The 21,608-nt window shown below is 37.2% G+C and overlaps 1 protein-coding gene across 7 annotated transcripts in view; it reads left to right on the top strand.

Moving 5' to 3' along the window:
• Ddr (discoidin domain-containing receptor 2) overlaps positions 1–21,608 on the top strand; it is a 277,582-nt gene that overhangs the window by 241,851 nt on the left and 14,123 nt on the right. For all 7 annotated transcript variants that reach the window (XR_013037762.1, XM_076530266.1, XM_076530265.1 and 4 more), the window contains 5 exons: positions 1,352–1,503; positions 3,459–3,772; positions 6,991–7,182; positions 10,318–10,410; positions 14,147–14,288. Coding sequence is in view for 6 of the 7 variants with exons in the window: in XM_076530266.1 (XP_076386381.1) it covers positions 1,352–1,503; positions 3,459–3,772; positions 6,991–7,182; positions 10,318–10,410; positions 14,147–14,288 (893 nt within the window). In the remaining variant the exon portion in view is untranslated. The remainder of the gene's footprint in view (positions 1–1,351; positions 1,504–3,458; positions 3,773–6,990; positions 7,183–10,317; positions 10,411–14,146; positions 14,289–21,608) is intronic.

Below are 21,608 nucleotides of genomic sequence, written 5' to 3'. Positions count from 1 at the left end.
CATTTATGTTTCAAAAAATTAAGACAATTCAATTAAATATTAAGACTGTTCGATTGGTTACATGAAAATAATTTTTGATAATTTTTAGGTTAGGTACATGACATTTTTTTACAAATTATGCTTTGAACAATAACGCAAACTATAATTTATTTTAATCTAGAATCACTGAAATTACATTAAAACCAGGTGGTAATTTTTATTGTACCCCGATTAAATCTTTATTATGTACAAATTTTCATTCCGATAATGCTACCATATTTTTATATCAGCAGGTATCAGATTTTTCCCGGTACACATTAGCGTAATTAAACGGCGCGATAATTCGAAATGAGCAGTTTCACGTTGCGAGTGTAATATCCAGTTAGCGTTCAATTAAAATTACATCAAATCGCGGTGGACTATGAGCAATGATCGTGACGATAAATGCAACACCTACCGTGATATCGAAGCATACAGGCCACGAATTAAATTACAGCCTAATCATCGACGGTTTATTATAGAGTTCAAGCCGATACTTACACCGGGAAATCATAAAGAATCGCGTAATTTATCGCGCTCTCGTGTCTCGACGAGCTACAATATATCTCTAATCTGTCTCGTTGAATCTAAAATTTCGTGGCTTTCGTATTCGAGTGTTTCCCGTGGAAAAGACAGAAAAAGACCAGCCACGGTTTCGTGACTATTATTTCTGACAGAAAGGTTCGCGAGTCCGAAAAAATTCAGACAACTTCCCCAACGAAACATGCTTCCATTCGTCCACGTTGCTCGAATAGTTGACGAGTTATTTCGTTTCCTCGCATTTGCCACGAAACGTTCCTCGATGCACAAAAGTATTTCGCGACTAGCTTCTGTTACAAATTACTCTTTTACCGTAGACGTTCGTCGTACAGAAATCTCTTTTATACAGCTTATCGCATGATCAACTGATCGACATTCAGTAATTGTGTTCATAATTTGTTCATAATTGTCTTCATAATTCGAAAAGTGACAGGGTTTCTAAATTTCAAGTCAGTCACAAATAAACTCATTAAAGCATCACTGCATTCGAATACTTTGCTTTCGCCTAATATTTTAAAATAATTACTATAAGTGAATTTAAAGTGGAACATAAACCCAGTACTAAAATTCCACCCTAGAAAATAGGCAAGAAAGCACAGAAGTCGACTCGAGTTCCTAATAGAACCTACTTCAGTAATAGAAATCAGAAAGGAACAAAGCAGTCGTTCGAAAGTTGCAAAGAACATGCAACGCCCTAGGGTAACTTCACCCAATAATTTGTCTCGTGCGAACTGGCCATCGTGTCTTTCTAACTTCGTCAAAATTCTCGTTTTCTCTTCTTTCGGACGTGCAGGGATCACCGAGGTGCAGCCGGTTATTCCGTTGCTGCTGAACACAGCGATCAATCTCACCAGACCGATTCCACCGGTTCAAGAATATCCATCAAATCCACCGCCCATACCGCCACCGCCGGAAAAGTATTACGCCAGCACCGAGATCTGTAAGGTGAGTATCAAAAATGTACACCAGACATGCGATCCATGACGATTAGTCCTTCGAAGGAACATGTTAACGCCGACCACTTTGACTTTAAAACTGTGTCAAACGCTGGTTCGTGACTTTGGGGGCTTTTAACTTGCGATTATTGTAATTGGGTATACTGGGGATGGGATATTGCGGTACACGGCGGAGTTTTGTTAGAGTGAAATGGATACGATGGGTTTGGGGGAGGGAAAAGTATTTGTAATTGGTTGTGTAGGGAAGGAGGAGGATTTTTGTCGCGTGGAGGTAGGACAAGTGGAGGTACGGAGTGTGGAGATATGGCGCGTGGGGATAGGGCGCATGGAGGTATGGTGCGTGGATATACGGCGCGTGGAGCTATGGCACGTGGTTACGCGACGCATGGATAATCCACGCGTGGGTACTCGACGCGTAGAAATTCGGGGAATAAGTATTCGACGCGTGAGACCTTTGCGCGTAGAAATTTGACGCGTGGGTATTCGACGCGTGGATAATCGATGCACAGTAATTCGGCGCGTAAGTACTCCATGCATAGAAATTCGACGCGTGGAAATTTGGTGCGTGGATACTCGATGCGCAGTAATTCAATGCGTGGCTATTCGACGCGTGAGTACTCGATGCGCAGAAATTCGGCGCGTGGCTACTCAATGCGCAAAAATTCGACGCGTGGAAATTCGATGCGTGGGTACTCGATGCGCAGAAATTCGACGCGTGGATACTCGATGCGCAGAAATTCGACGCGTGGGTATTCGACGCGTGGAAATTCGGTGCGTGGTTATTCGACGCGTGGATACTCGATGCGCAGAAATTCGACGCGTGGAAATTCGGTGCGTGGTTATTCGACGCGTGGATGCTCGATGCGCAGAAATTCGACGTGTGGATGCTCGATGCGCAGAAATTCGATGCGTGAATATTAGTCGCGTGAATATTCGGTCCGTAGGGATTCGACAGATAACTCATAAATTTCCTCATTTAAATTATCCTCATTCTCAAAATCACCACACAAAAAAATTTCCTAACGAATCTCTATGTGACAAAATAGTTATTTGTGTTTGGTCAGAATTGACTACTTTAAGAGACTTAACACGGAGAATAATGAGGTTTAATGGATGGAAAATAAGGGAACGAGGTACTATCGATCATGACTAATGCGAGACGTTCCAGGAAACGTCTTATACCCGGATACGCAGATTAAGGATAGTACAAAGGGCGTGGTTATTGATTACTCCTTGCTGATGAATATTTTCCATAAATTATGCTGGATGTATCGTGAGATACGTTTCAAAGTTCCGCGGCGTTTTATCATGCTAATAGTTCTCTGTACGGAGCTCTTAATTTCGATGAAAGAAACTTGCAAATTTGCTAATCCTTTCACTTTGAGGGACGTATACGTCATCAAAGATTATAAACCCTATCATGTCATATTGTATTCTGAAAATATAAATAATCTTATATCTAGAATATTTTATTTTTAACTATGACAGATAAATGACAAACTTATCAAATTATCAATTTTTATATTTTTATAATAAATTATATTTGTCAAAGTACTCCTCTTGAAATATACATTAATTTTGATCAAAGTAAAAAATTTATAAATATACAAGTTTTACTCTTCATATACTTATCTGTTTTATTTTGAATATCTGAGTGTACATTTCGAAAATTTAATTGTTGAACCATGAATGTTATAAATTACAATTTATGAACGCAGAATATAAATCATAAGTGCGTCATGCTCCATAAGACCTCTAAGAGTAAGAAAGCTAATTGGAAAAGTGGGTTGTATAAAAAGAGAAGAACGCAGGTGAACAGAGGGTAATCTTTATGTAAGATGAAAGAATGCCTAACAAGGAAAATTTCAAGACATTCTCTCTGGAATATTCCTTGCTAAGCAGCTTCATCCTGTTTTTCCTCGAGCGTCCCGGTTTTTATTACAGAATTCTTTGCCACCGTTGCCGCCATCCCCTACGCCGAGCACGCCACCGCCAATGAGCGCGAAAGCCTCCAGCAGCATGACAAGCTACAGTCCGGAGGATATGCTCACGGAGGAGGAGGACGAGGTGCCCGAGTGCATCTTAGACTTCCCCAGGGAGAAACTGAACATCGTTGAAAACCTCGGTTGCGGATACTTCGGCGACGTTCACATTTGTGAGATCGACAGGTTTCCAGGTTACGACGAAGTTTTCCGGAACACCACCAGCGACCTCGTGATCGTTAAATCCTTGAGACCTGGATCCTCCGATGCGCTTAGGTAAGGATATCATCTTCTTTTTCTCTTTAATGGATATTTAAAACCATTGTTGTATGTGAAGGTAATGAGGCATCGTTTAGATTATTATTGGTTACATGGAGGTTACATTGGCTACAGGATTAATTGGGTTCGTGATGAAGTCGGTTAGGAGGTGTAGAATTTTCAGAATTTCAAGTTTTCATACTTAGAAATTTACTCAGATTTGAGTAGACGGAAGTTGACGGCCTTTTACTGAAATTTAATGTTAAAATGTTAGGTAGTTTATACTTTAGAAATGTAGAAGCTTGGGGATTTAATTTAGAGATTTGGGAAATTACAAACTTCGGGTGATTTCGTACGTTTTAGCGCGAGTTAGTGTGCGTTAGCGTGTGTTAGTGTGCGTTAGTGTGCGTCAGCGTGAATTCACACAATTTAGTAGCTAAACTTCCCAATGTAGAAATATACAACTTCCAAGACCTCAAACTGCGAGCCAAGTCAATAAAACAACCGATTAAAATAAAATAACCAATAACGCCGAAAATGAATACCTATTTTAACTTCTCCCTTCACAAAACAAAAGTCATAAAAACTTCAACGATTCAAACATTCGAGCTTTCAATCGATACCTTCGCAATCGTGAAAATCAGCAGAAATAAACAGAAACGATCCGTTCACAATTGAAGGACGAACAATAAAGATTTTTAATTCCAAACGTAACGTATCGTGCTAATTCCTTCGAATGTCCTGCGTTCGCGAAACAACACAGCAACGTGGCGTGAAATCGGGAACCGATAAAACGTTGGACGGTAATTAAATTTGCCAAATGGAAAATGAATCGAGCAACACGGTTATTGGGCGACTCGTTTAAGTCGGTGAATTCAGTGGCCGAAACTATTAAGCGTTCGATATTTCACGGTGAGTGAAAATACGGGAAATATAGGATAACTGGTGGAAAATTATCCTAGCCGATTATAGAGTGCTACTCTGATTCATTTATTATCCATCCGGTTAATGGAACGGGCGTGGGAGAGAAGGGGTTCGCCAAGTGGAAGGGATAATGGAAGTATAGGGCATCGATAGAAAATTATCTCGATCGATTATATTTAGAGCGGCGTGTTCACCCGATAATTCGATAACACGCGGCACAAAGTGATTTCGAATATAATGACACGCTTCGTGTATTAAGTAGCCGCGACGCTATAATGCAGAGAAAGTGTTTAAACTATACATGATCGACGTTTTATCTAAATCACTTATTATCACCCTCTTGTTTCTCCTTTATTTCTATTCCTTTATTTTACTTCACAATTTTACACTTCATTTGATTCTGTAGAATTTTTGAACAACTTTAAATACTTCTCTCATTGTGTAACTTGTTCGTCATGAATAGATTACTACACATATTCATTTCAATACATATGTGTTGTGCATTTATATATATACATTTTGAACCAAGTATGACAAGCTAATTCTTCACTCCACTAATTAAACTTCAACAAATGCACATTTTCTGAAACATATTATTATTGAAAGTATAAAAACCACCTCTGACAGTTGCAACCCCCTCGACATCTTAAGAATTATTTGCCAAAACAGAAAATATAAATATGCAATACGAAACAGTTCCTTATTAAAAAAATATTTCTCCATTTTTCCAATGAGAGGTCAAACTGTCATAAAAATCTGAATCCACAAAAACTCCAAATAAATTGAAATCTTCAGTCGCAAACTCATTTCACCGAAATGACGAAAAACGCGTTATTTTTAACAATTTCCTCCTGAAATTGTTTGTCCGAAAATACATTTGCATCCGTAAATTTGTCATTTCGTATATTTATATTGACAGAACTTTGCAAATATTCAAATTTCATCTTGCGCAATATGAATCTGTTAATTTGAAATGTATGAAGACATTAACGCGTATGATCGAATATTACAAACGGAACGAACCTTTCAAACGATCCAGCATAATACCGTGAAACTGGTGCATCAGGTTTTTGTCGGATTAAAATTTCGCGTCGAAGCTTCTTTGATGTCCAATTCCGCCGGAACTTTAATCAATCGCATCCGTTACAAGTTTACAAAATTATAATTTACTCGGTACCGGTCAGAAAGTTTCGCTTTGCCTCTGGTAGCCACTCTCGAAAGTTCCTCGGTGTTGTCCCCCGGAGAGACGCATTTTCCGGTTTACGTTCTGACCCTTTGTACCTCGAAGTTTCTCAAAACAAGGAAATTTATTAACGAAAATCCGGGAACAAGTTTACGTCACGTCGTATCATAATTTACCGTGTTTGGTAGCACACAAATTTCCATTTCGAATAACACGTATGGAGGGTTATCTTTTTTAGGGGGTGTGTACTTCGAGATGGAAAAACTTTCTTAGGGTAGTTGGTTATGGTATTTTTCGGGGTAGGTCAGATACTGGAGTATTATTATATTGCTTGGGATATTAAAAATTTAAAAATTTAGAACTTGAGAACTTGAAAATTGAAAAGTTGGAAAGTTGGAAAATTAAAAAACTAAAAATTGAAAAAATTGAAAAATTGAAAAATTGAAAAATGGAAAAATTGAAAAATTGAAAAATTGAAAAATTGAAAAATTGGAAGATTGAAAATTGAAAGATTGAAAAATTGAAAGATTGAAAAGTTGAAAGATTGAAAAATTGAAAGATTGAAAAATTGAAAGATTGAAAGATTGAAAAGTTGAAAGATTGAAAAGTTGAAAGATTGAAAACTTGAAAGCTTGAAAACTTGAAAACTTGAAAACTTGAAAACTTGAAAACTTGAAAACTTGAAAACTTGAAAACTTGAAAACCTGAAAACGTGAAAATTTAAAGATTAAAAACTTTATTAACTTAAAATTGAGTAAATTCATAAACCTAAATCCCCCATCTCCACAAACTGACAAGTACCTCCATCCAAAAATATCACATCCCCAAAAAATTCCCCCAAACATCCCCTAAAAAATCCAACATCCCCAAAAAAATCTAAACATCCGAAAACGATAATCTGATAGCACTTATCATCCCAAGTCCACGTAACATTAGTTCGAATCTCTCTTCGAGCGTTCCATTATTTTCGTTCCCTCTTGAAACTCGAAGAGTACGATACAGAACCGTTTCCCGGACAGAGTCGCATTATTTCCAGTATATTCGTGTGTCCGTATTGAATAGCCGGCCGATAGGTGGGTCAGTCGACTATAAAGATATTACTTCCGAGTGTCTGGCGTGTATTTTTCAGGATAGAGTTTCAACAGGAAGCAAAACGAGTAGCACGTCTGGCCGATCGGAATGTTGCGCGGCTACTGGGCGCGAGCCTCGAAGACGACCCCATGTGCATCGTATTGGAAAACGGCGAGTACGGGGATTTGAATCAATACCTGCAGAGTCACATCGCGGAAACATCCACTGTACACACAGCTAAGACCCTCAGGTACGAGTAATTTAAGTTGTTTCGGAGAGGAAACCATTTTATCCGGCCATCGGACACAATGGGAAATGATGGTCCGCTCGCGGAATCGTGAAAATACTCTTTCGTGTCTTTTCTTTATTCTTTTTCTGTGTATTCGAAAACTTTTTGTTGATTTAACGCATTGGTTGTTAGGAGGAAAATTATATCGAGGTGATCGTAGTAATTAGGGCTGGTGAAGGTATTTTTAGGTTTAGGTTGATATATGGTGGGATGAGATTGTGGTAAGTTTGAAGAATCTTTTATTTTATTAAGTATTGGGGAGAGAAGAATCTGGGGATCTAGATACAAATTCTTCAGATCTGCAAATTCTCAAATCCATAATTTCTCAAATTTTAAATTTCCTATCTTTCGTGATAACAAATTTCCATTTTTATAAAAGTTCAAATCCTCAAATTTCTGAAATTTCCCATATTTCCCAAGTTTCACAAATTTCTCAAATTTCTCAAGTTTCCCAAATTTCCCAAGTTTCTCAAATTTCTTAAATTTCTCAAATTTCCCAAATTTCCTAAATTTCCCAATTTTCCTATATCTCCTAAATTTGCTGAATTTCCTAAAATTCCTATATTTCTTAAATTCCCCAAATTTCCTAATTTTTCTAAATTTTTCAGTTCACCTAAATTTCCCAAATTTTCTATATATTCTAAATTTCAAAAATTTCTTCAATCTCCCAAACTTCTTAAACTTCCCAAATTACTTAAATTTCACAACTTTCCCAAATTTTCTCAATTTCCCCAAATTTCCCAAATATATCTCTATGACCCGCAATCAGCGTCTTCGAACTGCGTCGTCAGCTAATATTTGTCAGCAGACTTCCGAGCCTTTATACTTTGTCAGCATTGTAACCGGTCCAATCGTGAACGAAACAACGATTATTCTTTCTGTCGATGTCGAACTCGCGACAAATGATATTTCGATTAACGATGTCGTCCGGGATCGCGATGAACCCAATTTTTCGGGTTTGATCGTCGTGGAAACGTCAATTCCAATCACGTTCGGGTCACGCGTGGAAAGTGCTCGAAACAGGAGAAATCGAGCGAAAATGAGAGGTGGAACGACAGAGAAGATGATCGGTGCTGGTGACAGCTGTCGACGTACCATGTTTTTCCTGTGCGTTCGCACAACGATCAACCCCGTTTGCAACGGAAACGACCGATATAGAAACCGTCCGCTCTTTGTCTTTGTTGGCAAAACGACCGAGCATATCGATCTACACAGCCTGCACGAAATTTGCATCCCAAATGACGACCTACTTCATCGCGTACATTCTTTCCTGTTAGTGCTTTCGTCCATATTTTTCCCTTCCTTTTTTCTTCCGAGGGCTTATAAACTGATTCGAGTACACTTTGTACGCGAGTTTTTTTTCCGCTTTCAGAAATAATACACGGAAAATCGAGCAATGAAATTCCAGTTAGAACCAAGGGTTTCTGGGTTACGTACCTTGAGAATACACGTTAGGGAAGTTGGCCAACTTTCTTGTTGTATTAACAAGGGAACAAAGCATAACAATTTCGATGAAACTTGATGTTCGATCACTTCGGATTGGGAATATACTTCGAACAACTTAGTTCTAATATTAACTCTTTAAAAGTCGCATTTATCTTAATCACCTAAAAAAATCTGTGGAAGATCATGAACGAAAATTGGAGCGATTCCTCTCCCGATACGACCGCGAAAATAAATCCTCTCCACGGATAAATCCGCTGGCGGTAAAGCGAGCAGGAAAAGATTTGCGCGCGTTATTTAAACGAATCGCCGACGGTCGTGCATTATCCCGGTTAGAAGCTCATCAGTACGATAACCGAGAATGACGACGATAGAAGTGGTCGGTGCAGCTCGAAAAAAAAAAAGAAAGAACCGCTCAAAACGTTCCTCTCGTACGCGTCTCAAACAAGAAACGTTGGGAAGAAAAAAGGAGAATGAGGAAAAACCGTGAAGTTTGTAATCCACGAACAGAACGAACGCGAGCAAAAACGCTCGATCTGTCGAGCTTTTGTTACCGATACAAATGGTCCGCGAGTTTTCCTCTTCGCTTTAAAGCGTCGTCATTTGAGGTATTGCGAGCTAATATCTCCGTATATTTGTCTGTGCTATTCGTAAACTACGGTTGCTTATGGGATACTTTCGATTTTCCTTTCTTTTTGTGCTTTACTGTACTTTACGAAATTTTATTACTTTGTGGAATGGTGAGTTGTTAGGTCTTTTTATTTTATTTCATTTTTAGGGTAGATCATTTTTATTTTGTTCATTTTGGTTTATTTATCATTTTTACTGAATAGAATTTTAGTTGGATAGTTGTGAATTTTAATTTTGTTTTATTTTTATAGTAGACAATTTTAATTTTGTTAATTTTTGTTTGGTTCTAATTTGTACTGCACTTTATAGTTTTGTTTACAGTATTATATCAATTTTTATTTTTACAATAATTAATGTGGTTCTATTTTTACAGTTGTTAATTAGCAGCATTTACACAGTTGTCAATTTTAGTCTTTTTCAATTTTATTTTAAATTTTTACATCACTTTATAAAATTGTACATAGTACTGTATTAAATATTATTCTTGCAATAATCGATTTTAATTTGATTTTACTTTTAAAGTGGTTAATTAATAGTATTTTAAAAACAGTTTATTAATAAAAATTTTTTTAGTGAATTTTAATCTTGTTCATTTTGTTCAATTTCAAACTTATGCAGCACTTTGCAGGCTTATATACATCACTACATAAAATATTGTCTTTACAATAATTTATTTTAATTTGATTTTATTTTTAAAGTGGTTAATTAATAGAAATTTTTAAAATGAATTTTAATCTTGTTCATTTTGTTCTACTTCAAACTTGCACAGTACTTTGCAGACTTATATACATCACTACATAAAGCACCACTTTTACCCTAATCAATTTTAATTCCATTTCATGTATACATAGTATAGTAATTAATTAATATTTTCAAACTGAATAATCATAAACCCATTTAATTTAAAACTTTCATAAAATTTCAGTAAAATTTTGCGAGGGGAAATGAATTTTTATGAAAGCTACACGTAGTTTGGTGAGTGGAAAGTTTCTGAACGGAACCGTGTGGTTCTTCCTGTTGCAGTTTCGGCACGTTGGTTTACATGGCCACGCAAATAGCATCCGGCATGAAACACCTCGAGGAAATGGACTTCGTGCATCGGGATCTCGCCACAAGGTAACGACAGACAGCTCCTCGTAGATTACTTTGAGGGAAACTTCGCCGATCAGTCACTCGTTCGACGACGACGTTGCTCTCTTTGCCCTGCACAAACGCGTTTCCTCTTCGACGTGTTACAGTTAGTTCCACGGAAGCTGCTGGTACTTTTGTTTGTGCAGCCGGTCGATAGCTATGGTTACCGCTACGACTTCGAGTGCTCCAAGCAAAACTATCGCGTTCAGTTATGTCGCACACTTTCCTCTTACGATAACGATCGACACGGAGTAATGAAACAGTTTGGAAACGAAATCGTTACTCTATAGTTTCCAACGCTTCAATTGCTTCGTTCCTTAATATCCTTCCACTCTGATTCCTTGTATTTCCCATAAACCCCATTTATTTCATTTTCCTCAATCTTTCGCGTTAGTTCATTTTTAGGTTAGTTTTGGACAAATATTTTTTCTTATTAAATGGTATTTTAATTTTAAAATAAATGGTCAGCCTAAATTATATGCATTGAAAATTTTGAAATTTATCAAAATTGTAAAATATCTGAAATTGAATAGCTTCTTTGAAAAAATTTATCTTCAACGTTATGACCTGTCTTGTTATAAATTTAATGGTAGAGCTACCAGCAGTGAGAAGAAAAAAATGAATATATTTGTATTTTGTTGCATTTCATTTTGACAATCAAAGTAATTAACATCCTCTTGCAAAATAACATTCAAAAAAAATTATTAGTTCAAATAATTTCAAAATGGCAAACACAGCAATTTTGTCGTAGTTTGTCCCGATTCGAAAAATAAACTCGAGCAACTTTCCCGGAGCAGTTCCCCGACAGCTGCTCAGAATACCAAATTCGATAAGAATAAATCTGTCCGCTCTCTCGAATTGAAACATTCGAAGACTCAAATTTTTCTGTGTATTCTTGCAGCTGTTGCAGCCATTTTGATTGATCGTTTAGAATAATGGACGCCCGTGTCGCATATTTCGTCGCTATTAGTTAACTTATTAAATATCTTTTCCTGACAAAGTTCCGGAGGGTGAAACCGTGTTCGAATAGTAACGCTTTTTGAATCTGAAACTGTCGGATAGCAGGGAACTCGACGAAAACGCTCGGCGTAGCGGAGCCATTAAAAGCTAACAAGTGGGGACACGGGATGGCTGGGTCACGTGTTCGAATTATTAACTCTAATCATAAACTTTAATTACAATGGGCCGAGGCACAGGCGTCGGTGTCGCATAAACGCGGAACGGTCGCACGCGGCTGAAATTAATTGCCCGTTGATTTATAGAAACGAGTTTTGAACGCTGTGCTCGGCAAATAAAAGCCTCGCGCTTTTGCTGTCCTTTTGACTTTCACCTTTTCACTTATTTCTACAAAACGCGACCGATTTAAGAGAATTATTGCAGATTTAAAAGTTGATATTTGTCAAATTTAAGGTTGGAGATTTTTAAATCATTTTGTGTTTATCGTTGTTGGATGAAATTTATGGACAATTGTTATTACGATAATTTTGATATTATAATTTATATCGTTTATACGTCTGGGACGATATAAATGTATAGATAAGCATATATCATGAGTACAATGAATTTATGAATATTATAGACTTGTCTCTGCAATATGTTCTGGTTTAATGATTGAAAGACTAAGAATTTTTTGTCTAAAATGAATTATTCTAAAATTGACATACATCAATAATTATCTAATTAAAATCACTTCCACTCAAATTTATATAACCTAACAATTATTCAATAAAATTTGTTCTAACCTAACCTAACTCATAAATATTCCCCCATCATTCCCAAATAACCTCACACAAACTTCCAACTACAAATTGCAAATGCAATAAAATTTTATGAACAACTGATTCTTGTATTAATCCAAGTTCGATATTTCCCCGGGTAAATCACACCTAAAGCATAAACAGAGCAGCGAGAAATGCTTTCAAGATAAAAGAATAGGTGTCCGGCGCTTAAAGCTTTTCGCGCCCAATAAACAGTCGGTTCTACGTGCAAATCAGTGCAAAGCTCGGAGCTTCCGCAACATTCGTTGAAAAAGCTTTCTTCCTGGGGCTGCTTAAAAGCGACTTACACTCGAAACGGTTCTAAAGAGTGCATCGTCGTCAAATGAGGCTATAAAACACGTAGAAACGCGACAAACCGAGTCGGGGACAAAGAATTGCCTTCGACTAAAGCAGCTTTAAATCGCGGAAGAAAAACGAGTAATCCGAAGCTCTGGTTATCTCGCGTTTGACCGGTGATAAATCTGAAGTTGATAGCTACATTTTTATCTGTGTTCTTTATTACTTTTTTGGTTGTCTTTGTTACAGTATTTTGTTTGGCTAGATGAACAGTCAGATGATTTATCTTTGAAGATAAATCAATATAGATAGTTAATTAGATGTTCAATCAGATGATCAATTGTATAATCAATTAGATGATCAAGTAGATGATGAAGTAGATAATCAATTAGATAATCAAGTAGATGATCAATTATATAATCAATTAGATGATCAAGTAGATAATCAATTAGATAATCAATCAGATGATCAATTATATAATCAATTAGATGATCAAGTAAATAATCAATTATATAATCAATCAGATGATCAACCAGATGATCAATTATATAATCAATCAGATGATCAAGTAGATGAGCGATCAGATGATCGATTACATAATCAATTAGATGATCAATCAGATGATCAATTATATAATCAAGTAGATGATGAATCAGATAATCAGTTAGATGATCAGACAGCTTCATGAAAAAAATTTATACAGACTACGTTAAAATTTTATACTTAATACTTCTGTTAAATAATATTTGTTAAATAAGCCTATTAATTTGACAGACTTAGTGTCATTTTTAACATGTAATTTGACTTTGGTTATGTTGACTAGACATACATTATGTTGAGGTTATGTTATAGTAGGTTATGTTGCAGATGTTGAGGTTATGTTGCATTAGCAAAAATGTTACAAACCAGAAAACACATAGTACCATTTGAAGAAGTCATAGCCTTGATACTTTATTTAAGAAAGTTCTGATATAAAAATGTGTATCTAAAGCTGACTTTTGTCAAGAACCACGTTTGGCAGATTATCGTAAATGCTTGAAAAATAGTAGTGAATGTTAGAGAATCCAGGGTGAATAATGCATTATCTTCCTTTTGATATTTTCCTTGGACAAAGTTGGTGTACGAACGATAATACCTTGACAAAACAGGGACACACTCCATACTCGTACAATTTGTCAGAAAAATATATCCTTCAAATCGGTTCTGATCCCCTCAGAAGATCGTGAACAGTCCTTTGAGTACCGTTCGTAGCGATACATTTGTCTACGTGTTCGAGTGGCAGAATAGGGGAGAGATCGGGAATAATCCTCTCGAAGACGGATTATCTCGCAAAGTCTATCATGTTTTCTCGTAGTATAAAAGTTCCGTCGCGAGTAGAAGAAGGGAGGATCAGTGGCTCGGCCCCCATAGGGTTTGTCGAGGCAACGAAAAAAAGAGGAACAACAAAACGTGCTATCGCAGAAATGAAAGGATACAGTTTTGTTTTATTTGCGCAACTTCGACGTAGTGAATATTGAAAAAAGTTGGCTAATGTGGGTCAGCTGAAAAATGTCAGCACGACGCGGTTGAAAAATACCCGCGATGCTGCTGCGGCAGCTGTTGTAATAAAACGAGAAAAGGGATAGAGGGAGAAGAAAAAAAAAAGAGAGTTTATGGTCTGGTTGCAGAAACTGCTTGGTGAGCCGTGGTTATACGGTGAAAGTGTCGGATCTGGGCTCCGGAAGAAACGCCTACGCGGCTGACTATTTCCGGGTCGAGGGTCGACCTCCGCTGCCAATTCGTTGGATGGCCTGGGAATCCATGCTGATGGTAAGTCGCTAATTAACGTTGCTGCTGCTAACTACCTCCGCTATTTAACACCCGACGTTCGAAGTCTATCGGCGACTTGGATAGTTTAATTGAATATCAAGATATTCCAGAGTTAATTACCACTGGATCAAATGAATCGATCGGTTCTTTTCCTCGACATTTTTCGGGGAAATGTAATTATTTTAATCATCAACGGGGTTGGATTCACTGAACTGTGTCATTCTTATTAGTGTTCAAAGTGACTATAATTGATTTCAGGCTTTGAGAAGATGACTACAATCATTTTTAGTTTAAAGAGGGACGACTATATTCGTATTTAACGTCTTAGGAAATGACTATTATTGCGATTGGTGTCATAGCAAGTGACTATACTTGCGTTTAGTATCATAGAGAGGTAATATTGTCAGTCCCAGTATCATAATCGGTGACTATAGTCTTTGGAAGTTTCATAGAAAGTGACTATAGCTACTCTCAGTATAATAATAAGTGACTACTGTCCTCTCTGATCTCATAACAGATGACTATAATGGCTATTCGTATCATAGCAGTGACTATAATCACTCTTGGTCTAATAACAAGTGACTATAATCACCCTTGGCAGTATAACTTGTTCTTATATTTATAGTGAACGATTGTATTCGACATTAGATTCAAGGAAATAGTTTATGGTCACCTCTAGTATTAAAGTAAATTACAATTACTTACATACTTGTTGTTCCTGATGTACTTGACATCAAAGTGAGTGACTATAATCACTCTTGCCATAAAAATGAACAACTACAGTTACTTATCGTTTCAAATCAAACGACTACAATGTTTCCAAACTTCTCAACGAACGATTATTATTATTATTAATGACTTAAGAAGCAACTATCTGCTTGTAGCACGTGCATCAATATAAATAATAATAGTAATTCTACATCCTCAGTGAGCACACTATAGTCATTCATAATATAAGAGTAAATGATCGCAGTCAAACAACTATGATCAAACAACTACATTAGAATCTTAGCGTGACTATAAGCACCTTCTAGAGTGACTGTATACATTCCAGCCATAACAGTGGTCAAACTATAGTCATCTATAATCTTAGATTAAATGAGCAGAATCAAATGATTATCGTCAAACAACAATATTCAAATTTTCAAATGACTATAATCCCTATTTATACCGACTATATCCATACCTGACCCTTTCAGAATTCGACATTTTGCAAAGGCAGAAGATAACGATCACACGTTAATCTATTTAATCCCAGATTAGCTTGGAACGCGAATGAATAATCAACGCCGGTCTAAAATCAAAGTTTCCCGAGTTACAACTGTGTCACGAATGTTTACCTATAAAATTCGTCGATCTCTGAGTTAAAACAACATCGATTACCGTTTAATGGATGGCTTTCATGCGCTCCGAGCCATTTCGACTTGGAGACTCGCTCGATCCTGCTGGATCTATTCTAACCCTCCTGCTTCCTCGGAAAGCCATCCTACGCTGATCCACGCAGATCGAAGTGGATTCAAGCTGTTCGAGCGAATTCAGGCTAGAGCGAGATTAGATCACATTAGAGAACTAATAACTCAAAAGCTTCTTCGGAGTTTCTGATTCATCTTTCTTTAATTGTTACTATTAATTCAGCTCTTATTGCAGTTTAGGTGCATGAAATAGTCTAATGTATTTGAGCAAAGTTATTATTTTTTGGGACTCTAAGTGGGATCTTCGTGATTTTTAGTGCAACATTCCCAAATTCCCACATCCCCCAATTCCTACATTTCCAAATTTTTACGCACTCAAATTCCCACATCCCCAAACTTCCACATCCCCCAATTCCCACATTCCCAAATTCCCACATTTCCAAATTTCTACGCATTCAAATTCCTATATCCCCAATTTCCACGTCCCCCAATTCCCACATCCCCCAATTCCCACTTTCCCAAATTCCCACGTCCCCCAATTTCCACATTCCCAAATTCCCACGTCCCCCAATTCCCACATCCCCCAATTTCCACATTTCCAAATTTCTACGCATCCAAATTCCTATATCCCCCAATTCCAACATCCCCCAATTCCCATATTCCCAAATTCCGACATCCCCCAATTTTCATGTCCCCCAATTCCCACATCCCCCAATTTCCACATTCCCAAATTCCCACATTCCCCAATTCCCACATTCCCAAATTCCCACATCCCCCAATTCCCACATTCCCAAATTCCCACATTTCCAAATTTCCGCGCACCCTTTTTATATCCCCCAATTTCCACATCTCCAAATTCCCACATCCCCCAAATCCCACATCCCCAAATTCTCACCTTCCCAAATTTCCACACCCGCAAATTCCCACATCCCAATCCCTGCACCCACAAATATCCAAATCAAACAAACAGCTTCGCCATTCCCGAATCCCCAAATCAACCAAAGTGCTCGAAGGTACTTCACGCAACAAGATCGTTGACAGTTCATCAACAGCGCATTTTCCATATCGTTTCGACCGTCGAAGCGGCAGAGAAAGAGGGGCGAACAGTTATCGCGTCGTTTAGCTTGCAGTAACACGAGACCGTTAGCATTCACGGGCCGGCAGGAATGAAGTCGCGAAAATACGTATTCCACGTAGCGGCGTGGTCACGGTGAATTTATTGGCAACGTACCAGTATGCCGGTATATCAGTGTAACGAATGGTAGCCGGGTCCACTGGGGTGCCGCGGGCTCGCGACCGACGTATTTTATTCGATGCCATCCTGTTTTTAATTTCTCGTTCGTAGCCGTCGATATTGAACTGTCGATCCGCGAAACCGCGAAGCATCGGCCCGATAGAGCTGTCTGCGGTCGTGCGGCATTAGCGAATAGAGCTTATTCCCCGTGTCATCGACGGAACCGTGAAAGTCCGCGTTCGGGAATTCGTTTTCGATGTCCGGTGAATTGTTCCTGCTTAACTGACCCCCACCCCGGTTGTTCCACTTGCCGAGTTTCCTGTCGATTTTGGAAATACTGTTTCCGTGCGGGTGAATGAATCAAGAAGTTTAACATTTTGATGTGCAAATTGTCCTTCCGTGTTGATTCTCTTACTGTGTTGGTGGAAGCCCATGTGTGACAATAGTGGTAGGGGACACATGTTGATGTCTATCTGTATTATATGATGTTTATTGAGTTGGTGCTGAAGAGGCTGACCCAAATGTTTAGTAGAGAGTTGCCTAAACCCTCATGTTCATATCATGTCGTATGTATGATAGCATATGAAGTCTTATTGCTGGGGTGTGACGTCAGAAGCCTATTGAAGCGTCGCCTTCTGACCTTCTGAACCTTCAGTTCAGTGTGGAGGTAGGTCCACAGTCCCTTAAACCAGGGTCAACCTCCTACAAATCTGTCTTAAACTATACAAGTCTTGTCCACTATACACAGTTCTTCTTCATCAGAAATCCTCTGAAATCAAAATAGCAAACTTATTCTTCTTCAACCCTCTAAAAGTTGCCTCTAACATACATGACTTACATTCACAAATTTTGGTGATTATAATTTTGGATTCGATAGTGAAAGCAAGCATGTGATTATGTCTTGAATACACACTTAATAGTAAACGCAAGATTATTTGGAATTAACGTTTGATGGCTTTTTAATGTGTCCCTCTGCAAGTGAAATAAGTCAACGAATAATCGGACGTAGGAGAAAGTTTGTGTTTAGTTGATACACGATTGTTCCATTTCATTATTTCTCCATCTGCTTTGAATGTTTTTGGGTATTTTATTCTCCATTTGCTGACACGGTAAGAAAAAACTTGTATTTACTCTTCAAATGTAGATTAATCTCGCTGTTCTTCGGGATTAACACTTGATGGCTTTTTAACGAGTTTATATGCTGCGTCGACGATTAAGGGCTAAATTGCTGTTTAGATGATCTGTTATGTTCTCATCGTTTTTAAACATTCAATAGTACATAATAAAAATTAACATTGGTATAAAATAAAAGTTCAATAGTAATAACGCTTAGGTTTTTTAGTACAAAATAAAGTAGTGAAAACAAAGTATAATCAAATAAGCATGTGCTATCAAATAAACAAGTACATAGTGGTCTTCGGTTGATATACAAAGTTAAATGAAAATGTTTGTCGACTAATTCTTCCAATAAAAAAATAGCAAAATGGAAGAAAATTTTCGCGGTGATAGAAGCGTCGATTTGAATCCATCAGCGGGACCTGTTACCATCGGAAATCGCGTATGAATGAAATCCGTGCTGCAGCAAATTGATAGCTAAATGGTAATTCGACGAAATGGGAAACGACCGGCCGATATAGTATTTTGTCGGTCGTTCACGTAGTCATTTCAAATTGACTGTGTCGTTAATGTTTCATTATTGCCATCGTTTATTCGACCTGCGCCATTGTGCTGCGTTAATGAAACGGGTCCGTGCCGCTTCAAGAATTATACGGAATTAGCGTCGGTTTAATGATTTAATGTTCAACTTTATTCTATGCGCCCCGAGAACTAATGTCCCGCCATTCGCTGCCGTAAACTTTACGACGGAATGCATTGTTTCTATGTCAAATCGCATTGTGTAGTGCGTTGCAATCATATTATTATGTTGCAAGGATTTTTCACTTATTCATATGTAATTTGGGGAGGTGTTGCTCTGGGGTTGATAAGGAAATTTTTGTAAAATAATACTTTTCTGAATTCAGAATTCAATTAGGACTTATATGTATCGTGATGTGATACCATGATGTGAATACCGATAAATGAATAATTAACAATCAACTAGTTTGGAATAAAATCATAAGTAATTGTACCTCAAATTTAATTAAATACATTTAATACATTTATTTTTTTAACAAGTTCAATATAAATATATTGACATCATATATGTATAAATACACAAGTTACCATCGTTAATGTTACTCAAATTAAACAACATACTTAAACACTCTTCCAAAAAAAATCCCAGCTCAAACTAAATAAGTTTACTTCACAAAGCTAAAGTAAGAAGCTTAAATTCCTAAAACTTCCGTACACACTGCATCAAAGTTTGCAATAAAACGAAGTATACTACATAATAATTCGCGTATAATGTCCGCATAAAATATCATCAAATTTCATTAGAACGATCTTTACCTATCTACACGGGAATGAAAATTTGATTGAAATACTGATACAAGCAAACGTTAAATGGTATTACTACCCCCGTTTAAATGTTCAATCGCAGCAGCACGTTGCGAGCTAATTTACGTGACAAATCAATCGCGGTGATGATCGTTTCAATGATGATTACGAAATTCAAACGGACACTGATATTACAGATTTCCGGGACATACGTGGTCGACAAACTCGTCGATGGTGTTCATAGACAAGTGTCTTCATACACATGTTTTTATTAAAATGTCTATACACATGTTCATAGATAAATGTCTTTATACAAATGTTTTTATTAAAATGTTTATAGACACATGTTCATAGATAAATGTCTTTATACAAATGGTTTAATGCAAATCTCTGTGTAGAAGTGTCTGATCACATATGTGTCTCCACACATGTTACTATACACATGTTCATATAAAAATATCTGTACAAATGTCTTTATACAAACGTTTTAATGCAAATGTCCATATAGAAGTGTCTGATCACATATGTGTCTCCACACATGTTACTATACACATGCTCATATAAAAATGTCTTTACACAAATGTCTTCATACAAATGTTTTTATTACAATATTTATAGATATATGTCCGTAGACAAATGTCTTTATACAAATGTTTTATTGCATATGTGCATATAGAAGTGTCTGATCACATATGTGTTTCCACACATGTTACTATACACATGTTCATATAAAAATGTCTTTACATAAATGTCTTCATGCAAATGTTTTTATTACAATATTTAAAGACATATGTCCATAGACAAATGTTTTTATACAAACGTTTTAATGCAAATATCTGTATAGAAGTGGCTGATCACATATGTGTTTCCACACATGTTACTATACACATGTCCATATAAAAATGTCTTTCCACAAATGTCTTTATACAAATGTTTTTATTAAAATATTTATAGACACATGTCCATAGACAAATATCTTTATACAAACGTTTTAATGCAAATGTCCATATAGAAGTGTCTGATCACATATGTGTCTCCACACATGTTACTACACACATGTTCATATACAAATGTTTGTACCAATGTCCTTACATAAATATTCCTATAAAAATGTATCTAGACTATCTATTACATGTCTATAAACATGTCTATAAACCTGTACAAGTATCTCTATTATATACATACATAAATACCTCTACAAAAAAGAAATGTAAGAACGTTCAGTAGAGTCCGCTATAAAATGATAAACGACAGTATCGGGAAATGAAGGAAAGTGAGTTAAAACCATCGATAGTCCGAGAGTTTCTTTGCGATAGAAAGTAACACTCGGCTGGCAATTGTTAACGATTACCTTCAGGGAACGGGATTGATCGCGAAGTCTCGAGGAACGTTTCGGGCCACTTTCGAGCGGTGAATTTGATGAACGACGTTTCAAAGACCGTTCGAAACAGCGTAACGTTTTCCAACGTGTTTCCACGTCGATGCACGGTTTCGGTTTTTCACGGGGATGGAGGAAATACGCGCGTGCCAGTCGAGAGAAACCGCAAGACGCCTTCCTGCCAATGCGAAGGAAAGGGTAAAGACGTGTAACCGTTTCACGGTGCTGCTTCCCCGTTCGAACTTCCTGTCGAACTGCACCGCGCTTTCCATAAATTACGCTGCCACGCTAACCTAAGTTTCTCGTGGATCTTCCCGCTAACTTTTACCCCTGGCTTTTTCGCTTCAAGAGGGCTGATCGCCACTTACCGTTTCTACGAATGTTATTTCTTCGACTCGGTGGGTGGTGTTCTGAGTTTTGACGTGATTCTGGAAATGATGGTTAGGTTAGATTGGTTACTTTTTGGGGGGATGTGGAAGAGTTTTATTTAATTACTGATTCAATTTCCGGATTTCTCTGTTAATGAATTTGTGAATTTCAAAATTTCATGTTTCTGAAATTTCAAATGTGGTCCTGGATCGTTAAGGATTAAGACTGACGAAATTACCAAATCTTCAAATTCGCAAATTCACCAATTTTCAGGTCCCCAAATTCAAAAATTTCCCAATTCCAAAATTCTGAAATCCTAAATTTTCCAAAATTCCAAAATTTCGTAAATTCGCCAAGTCCCTAAATCCCCACATACCCCAAATTCCCCAAAATTCAAAATTTCCAATTTTCCAATTTTCCAATTTTCCAAATTTCCAAATTTCCAAATTTCCAAATTTCCAAATTTCTTAATTTCCAAATTTCCAAAT

Source organism: Megachile rotundata, chromosome 3 (assembly GCF_050947335.1).
Source record: "Megachile rotundata isolate GNS110a chromosome 3, iyMegRotu1, whole genome shotgun sequence".
Classification (NCBI taxonomy): Eukaryota; Metazoa; Arthropoda; class Insecta; order Hymenoptera; family Megachilidae; genus Megachile; species Megachile rotundata.
Note: the sequence above shows the minus strand (reverse complement) of the source record. Positions and strands in the feature narration are given on the sequence as shown.